The following is a 14,161-nucleotide window of genomic DNA, read 5'->3' on the forward strand; positions in this document are numbered from 1 at the left end:
ATAAAAATATTTAATATTTGTAAAATTTTTATTTTAATTTCTCTAACAAAATAAAAATTTGAGAATTAATGTGATAATTTGTCCCAAAAAAATTTTAAAAATTGATTTAATAATTAAAATTTGTTAGAAACTAAAAAATCTGACTACAATTTTTGGTAAATGATTTGGGGTATTAATTCTTTTTATGTGACTTCATAAATTTAAATTCACATAGATGAATAGTTAACATTGCATGTTTTTAGTATTAAGAATACTTATTAAAATTATAAATTGAATTTACCAACATGCCTTGCCAATTACGAATTCGGTACTTGTGAGACTTGTTTAAACTTTCCTTACCAACTCCGCAGCCTAGAATCTTCTGCACTCATAGAATTGTTTTACATGGGACAGAAATACAGAATACAGAAAGAGGACATAAAGAAACAAAAGTGAAGCCATTCCACACTAAGCCACTGAGCCGTCCAACAACTCTTGTACACCAGTTCCAACTTCTAACAATTAATGTATTAAACAAATCCAAATTATAAGTAGAATGATGTGAATTATTTTTCGAGTCTATCAACACTATTCTATTTAAATGTTGTCCTAAGGCTATAACCATACCATTCAAAATTATATTCATTGAAGCTAAAAGCATATAATACATAGAATAATACTATGGTGGAAATTCAGGTGCAGTCGACTTCGCGTGAAGTTGATACCTGAGAGCCGTTAGATGATTTGACTGATTTGACTAACGCTTTGAAGTATCAACTTCACGTGAAATCGACTTTACTTAAGTTTTTACTGTATATCTAAATCTTTTTATGAAATAAGTCCAACCAAGTTAAACAATAAGACTTAGAGTATTGCTATTTATAATTGATTTTTGTTGATGTTAGAAAAATTTAGTTGGGCTTAGTTAACAAAAATCAGTTAGATATATAGCATTATTCTAATACATAACAAATGGAGAACAATTATTGGTGTTACGAACTACTATGAAGATGAGGGGAGACCTGTTAATCTGTCAATGTCACAGTCGAGAATCATAATGAACGATAATCATATTTATTGCCACCCTTGTTGTCATCATATATATTCATATCATTAATTAAAGTCTCCTTTTATTCATCATCTACTAGCAATACCTGCAAAACGACGCCATCCGCTTATTATTTTAATGTCAATTGAGTTTACTTTGCTTAATATTCGATTAGAACATCCTTATCCATCCTGAATTAATGAGTAATCACTAGGTAAATTAATAAGTTGTCACTATGCTCGTGATGAATAAAATATCAAACACAAATCCCAGAACTTTAAAAAGGAAAAAAGAAGTGTGTGGTTAGGTTCCCTCAATTAAAATAATCGTTATCCAATTTCAACCACTCGTGTGGTCCATGGACGGTGGCAGGGAGCCGGCAAAGCTATCCTTTCACAATCACAGCCATTAAATTTATGTAAACTCTTTTGTTATATAAACATTAATTTGCCAAGGTTTGGGGTGCAAAGACACAAACATTAACATTGATCTTAATTATTAGGCTATAGCTAGCTAGCTCCACTGTTTTCAACTGCCAAAAATGGTGAAGATTGCTGTTGGTTCTTTTGATGACTCTTTTAGCGTTACCTCTCTCAAGGCTTATTTGGCAGAGTTCATTGCCACTCTTATCTTCGTCTTTGCTGGTGTTGGTTCAGCCATAGCCTACAGTAAGTGCTTATAGTGTGTTATACGCTAAATTATATAAAATTCTTGCTAATTAAGACGCTAGCTATAAGGTTTTTAGGGCACTCGTAAAAAAGACTCTGCGAATAGCTTCTATTTGCAATTAATATCAAACAGTTACATGCACTGGTTAATTAATCTGCATGAACACTCGTCAACTATATGACTGCGGCACATATATCACATCACATGCATGTTACGAGGCATGTGTCGGACATATATAAATGAAAAAAGCAATTGGTCAACTGAGGCAGGTATATAGATAGATACCAGTGCATAAATGCTTTGGTGATTTTTGGCATTTTGATTACCCGAGTCAACAACCTAAGAAGGCATAAGCACGTGGAAATTGCGATATAATTGCTGTTAGAATTTTGTCTAATTTGACTACATGTTTGTATATGTTTTCTATGAGCCTTTCTTTCCTTTTTATGTACTTAAAAAAATTCACTAATATATATCAAAATTAAATATCATGTAAATTACAATTCCCATTATTGTGAGTAAAATTTTGAACTAAGAAGTCTGATGAAATGGTTATTTATTTTTTTGTAAATATGCAGATGAGCTTACATCAGATGCAGCTTTGGACGCGCCAGGGCTGGTGGCGGTGGCGGTGGCGCACGCATTTGCTCTGTTTGTAGGAGTGTCCATCGCTGCCAACATCTCAGGTGGCCACTTGAACCCAGCTGTCACTTTTGGATTGGCCATTGGAGGCAACATTACCCTCCTCACTGGTCTCTTCTACTGGATTGCCCAATTGCTTGGCTCCATTGTCGCATCTCTCCTCCTAAGTTATGTCACAGCTAAGGTACTTAACTATTAAATCATGCACATGTTCAATTTTACACAATCAAATAAACTAAATTGTCCAAGGATTCTGACTTCCTACTATTTGTTTATCTTCAGAGCATTCCAACCCATGGAGTGGCTGGGATAAACGTTTTTGCTGGAGTGGTGTTCGAGATCGTTGTTACTTTTGGATTGGTGTACACTGTATACGCTACCGCAGCTGACCCCAAAAAGGGCTCACTTGGCACCATTGCACCCATTGCTATTGGGTTCATTGTGGGTGCCAACATCCTAGCTGCTGGCCCATTCAGTGGTGGATCAATGAACCCGGCCCGTTCATTCGGCCCAGCAGTTGTTAGTGGTAACTTCGCTGACAACTGGATCTACTGGGTTGGCCCGTTGATTGGTGGGGGCTTGGCTGGGCTTATTTATGGTGATGTTTTCATTGGTTCCTATACCCCTGCCCCAGCCACTGAAAACTACCCTTGAATACACGAAAGTTGAAAACACACTCTTCTCTTGTTTGTATTTTCGAGCTAGTGATACTGCTACCCTGCCTTCCCGCTTTGATTTCTTGGACCGTTTTCCTCCTCCTATATGTTTGATCATGTATCCACTTGTAATAAAATTGTAAATTATTAGTTGACCTTTATGTTTTAAGATTCATGTCTTTGTTATATTCCAATGTGAATCGATAGATAAGGGAAGTAAATTGCCCGTAAAGTCGTAAACTCAACAAAATGCGATCTTCAACTAAAAACTAGAAACTATCTATTGGAAATAGATCCTCTCCATTTTTTTTCTCTCTATTTTTTTTTTAACACTTAAGAGAATAAAATGTAATCTCTCACCTTTAATTTTATAAGTGAGACCAAAAATAAATAGAAGAGAGAATAATGAAAAGTGAGATCAAACACTGGATGGAGTACGGGAGAGGCCACTCCCCTATCTATCTTATAAGAGGGTCTATAAATAGAAGCAATGTTTGTAAAGAAGAGATTTCATTCAACTTTCCTGTCTCGCAAGCGTAAAAACCAGGTCATGAGAAATTCTGAGTGATAGTAAATTATATTAAGTAACGAAATCCTTTTGACCTTTTCTGCTCGGTGCAAATTGCAAACAACTATGCCTACTCGTCACTTGATATCCCTTGCACTAACACGATTTTTGACTATATTTAAGAAAGCAACCGTTGTTTAAAATTTACAATAAACTTTTAGATAAATGTCTCAAAGTAAACAAAGTGGATTACACGTAATGGAGCAAGCTTGAGATTGATTCATTCTTTAATTAATGGAGTAATTAAAGACTTCTAGCAACCCTAAACCCTATAATTTTATCAAAAAGATTTTCAAGTATGCTTTAATGGCTTTTCTGTCAAATAATACAAGATCTCATCACTATGAGAACACTTTGGAATAAAATGTAATTTTCCAAATAAAACAGAAAACTGACAAATATGCCATGAAGATGTTGCAGAATTAATAGTAAAGGAAACTAAAGGAGTAACCAAATTAAAAGCCAAGATGCGATAACTTCTGGAGAACATGAAGAAGCAAAACCTGAATACTAGATCAGCCATTCTAGACAAAACTATTTATCCACGAGAAAAGCTCAAGCGCTCCCCCAGCCACCAGCAATCCAGCATAGCATGACGGTATGATTGCTACATTAGGATGATACCACACGTGTTCCTCAGTGGAGTATTATAGTGACCTATAAAGGATAATCATATGAATGAACAAGTTTTCTTAATATTAATAAAATTGCTATCTGTGATACACAATAAATTATACAATGGAGGTAAAAAAAAAAACAATGAATTATGTTTTGACTTAATTGAAAATACAAACGAACAAATATGGTAGAAATTATCAAGCATTTTAAAGGGGGATTTCACAAAACTCACCCAGTAACTACTGAGTTAGAAAAAGATGGCTGTTGGGTTTCCAGGAGTGGGAGGATTTTTTTCTAGAACAGGTCGTAAAGATCCAGCTTTAGCCAAAGAATCAGTATCAGTTACAGACAAAATCTCCACATTTTCTAGACCTATCTGTCTCTTGATTAAGTCCAAGTTTTCCTTAAGAACCTCGATTTCACCAAATGGCAATCTCAAATCAAGGGCTTGTGAGCCAAGTTTAATTGCTTCCCCTTTTTGATGCCTCAAGAAGGGCATACATTGCTTCTGAACCTGTTTAAAATTGGAAGATTGACCTAGAGGGCTCTGTTGCAGAGCCTCCAAAATCTCTGAATCTGGAACAAAGGTTCGTGTTCCTTCATCAAATTTGCTCCGGAGAATATTCAAGCAATCAGCTTTCCAGCCATCAAACTCTTCATTTACATATATCAAGCCTGTTGTTACCTTAGTGTCAGCTGGAACGGGAGCGCCTTTCTTATTTGGTTTCTTACCAGAAATTTGTGTCTGAAGCAACTTCCTCAACGAAACAATGGTCTTCTGCAAATATTCATTGGCAAGCTTCAAGGTAAGATCAGGAGCATTGGCTGATGGCCAGCCAGCCTTCACAACAAAACCATCCTTTTTCAGAAGCTCCTTCCAAACAAATTCTGCATAATGGGGACATATAGGTGCTATAAGACGTGTCTGCACATCCATAAAGCGCCACACCAAGTCACGGTTGTAACCTCCAACTCCACATGACAATCTATACTCATCTCTAGCTATCTGTAGGTCATAAAAGCCAGTCTTAAGAGCTTCCCTAAACATGTAATTGGAGTAATTTTGCTCAGTTGTTTTGACAGCAATGTTTATGTCATTAGCAAACACACGATCAGCATAAGTTGATGGGGGACCAGTTCTCATTGAAGATTCAGCAGCCAGAACATCTTCATACCATGCAATTTCTTTAGTGAGCTTCAGAATTGCAGTATTTACTGTCTCAAAGGCAAAATTTGCATCATCAACGCCATCGCCAGCATCAGCCAAAGAAAATCTTGTAGCATCTGCAGAGAACTCCTCAATGGCCTCTCTCAATGTCTTGAAATTTCCAGTGGACTTGGACATTTTCTCAGAATTGAGCAATGTGTGACCATTGCATCTGAACCCAAGAGGCCAATGGTTCTTGGACATAATTGCAGTATGGTTATATATGGAGAAGGTAAGATGGTTCTGGATGAGATCCTTACCAGAAACTCGAAGATCAAAGGGATACCAATACTCAAACTCTCTCTTCATTCTTTCTAAAAGGGATGATGAAATATCAGTTGACTTGGGAAATGGATCATCACAGAAAATGTAATCCCACACATCATCAGTCAACTGCTGAGGTTTGATTGCAGAAGACTTACTGGAACCGTACATGTCTCCATTCTGTAAATGGTGCGCAACAGTATAATAAGCCATGTATATAGTAGAATCAGAAAGTGACTCTACTAAGTACTGTTCATCCCATGGTATACGTGTGCCAAGACCAAATGAACGTGAACAAGCCCATTGGTTCAACCAGCTCAAAGTATGCTCAAATCCATGACGTGTCTCATCAGAATAAAGGTTCATGTTGGACAGGCACTCCTCAGCTAACTTCTGCCATTCTGGTTCCCCATATGTAATGTACCACTGATCTGTGAGAGCTACAATACATTCATCACCAGATCTTGACATCACTCGTTTCTCAGGCTCACTGTAGATAATAGCCTGGCCTGCAGGAATTTAAAAAAAAAAGATTAGGGAAAAACTGAACAAGGGCAATACAGACACATAGGTAAGATATTGTGAAACTTAAGTTCAATTATGATTTGCAATTAGCAAAAAAAATAGTATTATTCCGACCAAATGTACCATAGTATTAAATGAATTTATCCTCTAAGATTCAATGGCAGAACATAGGATAATTCGGACATTGGATGGCAAAACCTAACCTTTTTTTGCATACTAATATTTTAAAGTTTTTCAGCTTAATAGATCGAGTATAATTGTTATGCGGTAACACTGTAAAAGTATTTTACAATATCATCAATCAGATAATTGTTTGTGATTATTCAACTCTTGAGACACTGAGTTATTGAATCAGATAAACTTTTGTTGATTGATTATACATGATTAGATATCTATAAAAAAAAGTATTTTTACACTATTGAATACACATTTTATCCTAAACCTGCCATTAATAAAATTATGTAAGATAGTTGTATTATCCAATGAGCAAATCCTCATAAGTGAGATGTCATATACAGGAGCAACAAAATAAAAAATGCACGAACAGAAAAGGAAAAGGTAGAATGGCATCTACTGACCTGTTTCCAAAAGCTTGCTCCTAATCAACGGTTTAGCCTCCTGGACTTTCTTCCCAGCATATTCTCCGACGATCATTGTTCCTTCCGTGAACCCTTTCAAGTATGTTCGCTTCTTAGCATCTGCAAGTTTGTCTTTATCATTCGGAGACTTGATATTCAACTCATTCTCACAGACATACTCTGCACATTTATTTCCATACACGGGAACTTCGATGATAGGCACAATCTCAAAAGGCACTACCCATTCATCCTTAATACCCAACTTCTCGCGATAAGCTGGCTTTGATTTCAGTTCTTTCAGGCTCATGTAGTCATCTGGCGCATCACTAGGCACACTAGTCACAACCCCAGTACCTTTATCCATTAAAATGGACATCATAGGAAGAGCATAAATGACCTCATTGAAGGAAAGCGGTGACTTTAGTGGAAGGCCAATCAAGTCACGACCGGTGAGTTCAAGTAAACATGTAGGTTTCTCGGGGACCTTGGAGTGGTTCTGGTATGCAAGGTTAAGTGCAGCCCTATATGACATAACAAACACCTCACTCTCGTTAACCTCATATGCTCCATACTTTCCATCAGGCAAAACCCAAGCATTGGTTTGCCCATACATTGTTTCAGGCCGCAAAGTCGCAGCAGCAAGGAACACCTTCTTCCCTTCAAGAACCTCAAACTTGGGAGGGAAAGGCTTCAACACTTCCATCTTGATAATCGTATACTCTTGCGGCAGAACCCCCTCGCCACTCGCTCTATCGTGATCAGCACATGGCTGGCCATCCAAGGGAGAAAATATAGTGTACCTCACATCCTTCACTACCTTCCCCATTGACTTCAACTTCCTCATCTGCCACCTCACAAACGAATCGAAATAGGGGTTAATATCAGTTGTAATGAATGACCTCCTCCAATCACAACCCAACCCAAAAGCTTTGAGGTCATCCACGGCCAATGGAGGGAAATAAGTGAGCCACTTATAAGGATCCTGAAACTCCGAAATCTCGCTATCAGATATACCAACACTACGCATAATCTCCCATTGATATACCTGTCCACCTGATTTCGCCGCAGCCTTCGACTTCTTCCCTTTGAACTTATCAGGTGCTGCACCGGCATTGTTTTCAGCTTCTTCTTGTTCCTTTGGCTTCTCTTCCTCAAGCTCCTCTCTCTCAACGGGGAAAACAGGTGGGTCTCCGAACTGCTCAATCTCTCTCCTGAGTTTATCAGCCGAAGCCTTTATCGGCATGCCAGTGCAGTGGAACGCGAAAGGAAGAAGCACGTTGGCGCCTCTGAGACGGTGGAAGGCTGCGGCGAACTCCAATTTTGAGAGGGAGAATGCGTGGCCAAGGTGAAGGTATCCGTTCATGTAAGGGAAAGGGAAGTTTCCGAAGAACTTTTCACCGGGTTGTGGTGGCTTTTCGCCAGGTTCTGACCTGAAAACGTCGTTCTCTTGCCACCATTTTTGGACCTTGACTTCAATCTCTCGAAGACGGTCCCTCCGAGCAAAGCTCTTGCCACTCTCTGCCGCCATATCTGTGAGATGACGGCAACTGCAGCGAAAACGGAATTTAGTCAGAAAAATGACGGTAATTTCAGATCTAGATAAAAAAAAAAAATCCGATTACTAAACACCAAATAAAAGATATAATCAGCTCAAAAACAGAATTAAAGCCAAAAAGAAAATGATAGAAATGATGAATTTGATTTTGGATTACTTTATTGAACAAGAGAGTTGAAGATAGGGAGTGAAAGAGTGACCTGCTTAAGAATGAGGATTGAAATGAAGGAATGGAGTGTGATAGGCGAGAACGAAGGTTACAAATCAACATATACAGAGTAGAGCCAAACGAAGAAACTGAAACGCAGCACCAGGGTTTTGCATTGATCCACCCTTCTGGGTCGGATCGGGTTCAATCGGGTTGCTAAGCCCATTGGAAGACAAAACGTGGCCCCAAAGTAAGATTCGGCGGGCTAAATCTTGTGTCGCACTTTTTGATGTACCTATCTCCAATTCCCCACTTATGAATTGATTTGGTTTGCCAAAAAATGAAAAAGAACTGATTTGGCAGCTTAGACTCAGCCATATCGCCGATGAGCCTTGGCTCTAGTGGCATTTCTCCCCCCTCTCCACCTCAAGGTCTAGGGTTCAAACCCTAGAGAATGCAATTGAGGAAAATTGTAAAAATATGTGAGGAGTGTGTGAGTGTGTTGTGTACCTAAGATTGAGAGTTGTCCAATCAATTGGGATACTTAGGATTGGGGGTTGTCCAATCCACCGACCAAAAAAAAAAAAGACTCAGCCATATCGGTGGCGAGACTTTGTACCAATGGTCTATTTGTTGGCCTCGATTCTCAGCTGTCCCTTTTATTTAGAAAAAAAAGAGCATAATAATAATAATAATAATAATAATAATAATAATAATAATAATAATAATAATATACTGCTATCTAAAGTTAACAATTTAAAATCTTAGCCGTTTAGACTTGGCACAGATGAAGGCTTCCATCAAGCTATACCAGAATTCAAATCTTACGAGTGGAATATAAAATTTCTTCTGGTGTGTGAATGTGGTGAGCGAATATACTGTTAAAAAAATATACAGAAATTTTTCGCATACAAGCGATTAAGGTTTGTAAGCCTTATAAGTCCAATTAATGACTAACCCCAAAACGAGCTCTTAGTGTTACGTAATTTTCACGCGCTATCTAACAGATCGCGCGAATATATAACTTCTAATTTTAAAAGATTTCGTTTCCTTCTTCCCAAATTTCTTCGTTCTCCTTCTCGCGCATTTTTCCCTGACTTTTCGATCGTTTTTTTCCCATCCTTTCTCACTGGTTTGTTCTTTGTCATTGACGTTAGTTCCTCTCTCTGTAACTCCAACTTCGTTTTCTATTCAATTTTTTGTTTTCTGAAATCAAAGTTTGAACTCGTTTTGAAGATAATGGATGATTCAACCTCAGATTGTCAGCTAAATCAGGGCAAAGTAGATTATGAATTTGAATCTAACGAAGTTCCTGAGGTTTGATTTACATACGATTACTCTGAATTTTTGTTGCAGTTATTTGTATAGCATTGTATAGCTGAATAATTTGTGAACATTGACTGTGAAACTAACGCATGAACACAAATCTGTGGATTGAATGTAATGTATTAGTTTTGATTAATTATCTGCAATTTATATCAGACGCTCGGATGTAGATCATAATTTTTTGGGTGTATTTATGGGAAAAGTGTGGGTGTATTTACAGTTTATGGCTTTTTTGTTATTTTAGTTGAGTTGTTGTCGTTCGGGTGTCTTATATCAGACATGATTGGGTGTATTTTCTGTTTTTAACTTGGTGTATTCTGCAGTCTCTCTCTGTTCTTGATCACCAGTTTCTTCCTATTTTAGTTGAGTTGTTGTCGTTCGGGTGTATTAGATCAGACATGATTGGGTGTATTTTTTGCTTCTGACATGGTGTATTCTGCAGCCTCTCTCTGTTGTTGATGACCAGTTTGTTTCCAAGGTTGGAATGACCTTTATCACCCTTGAAGATGCTGAAAAATTTTACAGGAACTACGCCAAGGCTGCAGGGTTTTCTACAAGAGTTCGTAGTACAAATAGGAAGAAAAACGAGATTAAGAATCAATTGATTACATGTAGCAGAGAGGAAAGATGGAAATCTAAAATATCTCCGACCGAGAAGACAAATCTGTCAGCCGGTTTAAACTGTCCTGCAAGAATTTATATACACTCATTGAAGGAGGTTGGTGCTTGAATCATTTCAAAGGTTGTGCTAGATCATTCACACCCCTGCTGTCCAAGTAAAGCAGAGATGCTCAAACAGCACAGGGAACTAAGCATGTCCATTCGTCGTACAATAGAGAATAACGAGGAGGCTGGTATTAGCCAAGCAAAACTTACCAATCATTTGTTGTGGCTGCCGGGGGTCATCGCGAGTTAAATTTTATTGAAAAGGATGTGAGGAATTACATTACGAGAGAAGTGCGTAATGTTTCTGAACAAGAAGATGCAAAGAAATTTGGAAAATATTTGTTAAGAATGAAAGAGAAGAATCAAAATTTTTTTTAGCTTGAATTCGAGGAGGATCAATCGATTAAGCTGGCTTTTTGGGCCGATGCAAGAAGTAGAGCTGCCGTTGAGTATTTCGGAGATGTTATTTCATTTGACACCACCTATAATACAAATAGGTAACAAACTGTTCCTGTTTATGATGCTAAATTAATGTAATTTTATGAATCCGCGGTAGAGGTGTATATTGGTTGTTTTTTGGGTGTATACAAAGCATTTATTGGGTGTACCTAATGATTTTCCATTTTGCACTATGGTAATTTGTTTCAGGTATAATTTGGTTTGTGGTTCTTTTGTTGGGGTGAATCACCACAATCAGTCAACACTTCTTGGATGCTCTTTGATGAAAAATGAAGAAACTGAATCATTTAAATGGTTATTTCAATGTTGGCTTCGTTGCATGGGAGGAAATGCTCCGAAAGGGTTCCTCACTGATCAATACGCATCAATGAAAAGGGGCTTTAGAGGCCTGTATGCCAACAACAATTCACCGTTGGTGTATTTGGCACATCATGAAGAAGATTTCAAGCAAATTAAATGGGTACAAGGGACATGCAAAAATTGAACAAGAAATGAGCCAAGTTGTTTGGAACTCTCATAGTAAAGACTCATTTGATAGAAATTGGAAAGATTTTCTGCTGAATTTTGGTCTTGTGGACAACAAGTGGCTTTCAGGTAATGTTTGTTTAAAATCTGCAGCAGAAGTGTAATTTAAATTTATGTCGGGTGTATTTATAGTGTGTTGTTGGGTGTATTCTGCAGATCTCTATGAAGACCGTCATATATGGGTTCCAATTTATCTGGATCACCACTTTTGGGCTGGGATGAGAAGCACACAAAGGAGTGAGAGCATGCATTCATTTTTTAACAAGTTTATTACCCAGAACAGCTCGCTTATTCAATTTGTCAAACAATACGATAATTGTCTCGGAAGCAGGCAGCAAGCAGAGAGAGAATCAGATGCTGCAAATTTTCATACGGTGATACCGTGTGCAACCAAATCCTCCATTGAAGCTCAGTTTCAAGATGTGTACACTCATCAAAAGTTTAGGAAAGTTCAAGCACAATTCAGAGGAAAAGCGAATTGCATCACTAGATTAACGAATTCTGCTTTAGGCTATTCAGTATACGAAGTTGGAGAACAAGTTTCCAGCTCAATATTCGACAAGTTTGTGGTTACTTACGACTCAGTAGCAGCGGAGCTAAAATGCCAATGCTTATTATTCGAGTCAAGAGGGATATTGTGTCGTCACACACTAAGCGTGTTAAGCTTTGAACAAGTAAGCCAAGTGTCACCTAGATATATACTGGAACGATGGAGCAAAAAGGTAAAGAGGCGACACACACACATCAAGAGCAGCCACGACGAGCCACTGTTAGATCCAGGAAGCAAGAGGTTTGACGAATTGGTTTTTTCGTTCACAAAATGTTTGCGAATTTGTATCAGAATCGGAGGAGCTGAGTGCAATTCTGCACCGTGCGTACAATACCGTCATGGTTGAGATGGAAGAATTGAAAGCCAAAAGGAAGGGGACATCTTCTTTATCTCACGAAGACGCCAACTTGGAATCCATTAACGAGCTTTAGAGCCCTCCAAGGATTCGAACAAGAGGACGTCCAAAAAATAGGCTAGGTTCAAAGTTGGACAAACATATTAAAAATGCCTCAAAGAAGAAGAAAACGAAAGCTTTAAACGAGGTAAAAGTGATGTTTTTTAAATATGTGGTAATTGAGTTTAATTTTGTCGTTAATAGTTTAGCTAATATGTGAGTTTGTTATATTCAGTTAAACCTCTTTGATGCTGGGTCAGTGGTGCATTCAAATTCTAGCCAATATCAAGGATGTGTTATGACTTATTAGTTCAGGGTACCAGTAGTAGCGGATAACTCTTTGGGTGTATAGTTACAGAATATGGGTGTAAAAGAACGGTTCTTTGGATGTATTTGTGAATTTTTTTTGTGTTTGACATTTTATATATATATATATATATATATACACACACACACACTTCACAATCTGCTGTTTATGTTAAAAAATTACTAATATGGGTGTATAGTCGTTTCGTTGGTTTAGGGTTTAGGGGTTAGGATTTTAGGGTGTTAGAGTTTAGGGTTTAGGGTTTATGGTTTTAGGGTTTAGGGTTTTAGGTCTTTAGGGTTTAGGCTTTAGGTTTTAGGGTTTAGGGTTTTAGGGTTTAGGGTTTAGGGTTTAGAGTTTAGGGTTTACGGTTTAGGGTTTTGGTTTTTAGGGTTTAGGATTTTAGGGTTTATGGTTTTATGGTTTTCAGGGTTTTTAGGGGTTTGGGTTTAGGGTTTAGGGGGATAGAAGTTTGAGTGTATATTAAGCAATCTTGGGTGTATATTAAACTTTCCTTGGGTGTAAAATTTGATAATTTGTGTTTATAGCTGGTTTGATGTTTTCCTTCATATTTTACCACCTGTAATACAGAGCTTTTGAATACAGCACAGACAGTTTAACTATGGAAAAAAAATTCATTGAATAGAAGTTATTTATAATTGGCAAATTTTTACACCATGTGTTCAATTTACAAACTAGCTAGCAGTTACATTACTCAGTTTCTATATCATTAGAATCTATCTGACAAAATGGACTCAATAATATTGAGGATGGCTTGGACAGTCTTATTGCATTACTCCCTCTAATTGCTTCAGCTCTATCTTTATTCATTTCACTGAATAGTATCCGAGAAGCATATTCTATTCTATAGTGATCCACCTCGTCCTACAATTAAAAAGTATATTCTGTTTAAATAACAATATTAATTCAGTAAAGTAATACATAGTTATATAGTTTTAAAGACAGTAACCTGTGTCCAATTATCCCACTCATACTTCACCCTTTTAATGTTTTCGGGCTAAATTAACTCAACCCATTTCATAACGTAAATAACACAGTCATAGCTGAAAACGAAGAAAATAAATTACAAATCTCATTTAGGAAAGTTTAATGTTCAGAGCCACAAATTTATACCTTGTCTTTTGGCCTGAGATGTTAACGTATGGTGCTTTAATTTCCTTCTCCTTCTCCGTTCTCTTCAAAGGTGCCCTGCCAGCATATACTCTCATTCTTGAAATTACATATCCCTTAAAAAATAAAACAAATCAGTAATACACCCGAAGAAAATACACACAAAGGAGAACATACTTACACCCAAAGCAAAACACACATACCCTTTATATTGGATTGAAATACACCTAACTATTAAAATAAAGAACACAGAGCCAACTTACAATAAATTTATTAAGCTCCTTTCTCTCATTGGCTGGATATTTCGTGTTATACGGGTTGAGTATATAAAATCTCCGCTTTCTTG

General features: G+C 37.4%; 2 protein-coding genes across 2 annotated transcripts; one reads left to right on the forward strand and one right to left on the reverse strand.

The window, feature by feature from the left end:
• The first annotated feature begins 1,471 nt into the window (after positions 1-1,471).
• On the forward strand, positions 1,472-3,163 carry LOC107488235 (probable aquaporin TIP2-2). The gene is made up of 3 exons (XM_016108946.3): positions 1,472-1,695; positions 2,275-2,522; positions 2,621-3,163. The coding sequence occupies exons 1-3, from the start codon at positions 1,569-1,571 to the stop codon at positions 2,990-2,992; spliced, it is 747 nt and encodes a 248-aa protein (XP_015964432.1). The 5' UTR covers positions 1,472-1,568; the 3' UTR covers positions 2,993-3,163.
• A 674-nt stretch (positions 3,164-3,837) lies between these two features.
• Positions 3,838-8,650, reverse strand: LOC107488232 (leucine--tRNA ligase, cytoplasmic). The gene is made up of 4 exons (XM_016108944.3): positions 8,510-8,650; positions 6,755-8,301; positions 4,413-6,160; positions 3,838-4,219 (listed from the first exon to the last, which is right to left on the reverse strand). The coding sequence occupies exons 1-3, from the start codon at positions 8,578-8,580 to the stop codon at positions 4,428-4,430; spliced, it is 3,351 nt and encodes a 1,116-aa protein (XP_015964430.1). The 5' UTR covers positions 8,581-8,650; the 3' UTR covers positions 3,838-4,219; positions 4,413-4,427.
• Between the last annotated feature and the right edge of the window lie 5,511 nt (positions 8,651-14,161).

This window comes from Arachis duranensis, chromosome 5 (genome assembly GCF_000817695.3).
Source record: "Arachis duranensis cultivar V14167 chromosome 5, aradu.V14167.gnm2.J7QH, whole genome shotgun sequence".
NCBI classification, from domain to species: Eukaryota; Viridiplantae; Streptophyta; class Magnoliopsida; order Fabales; family Fabaceae; genus Arachis; species Arachis duranensis.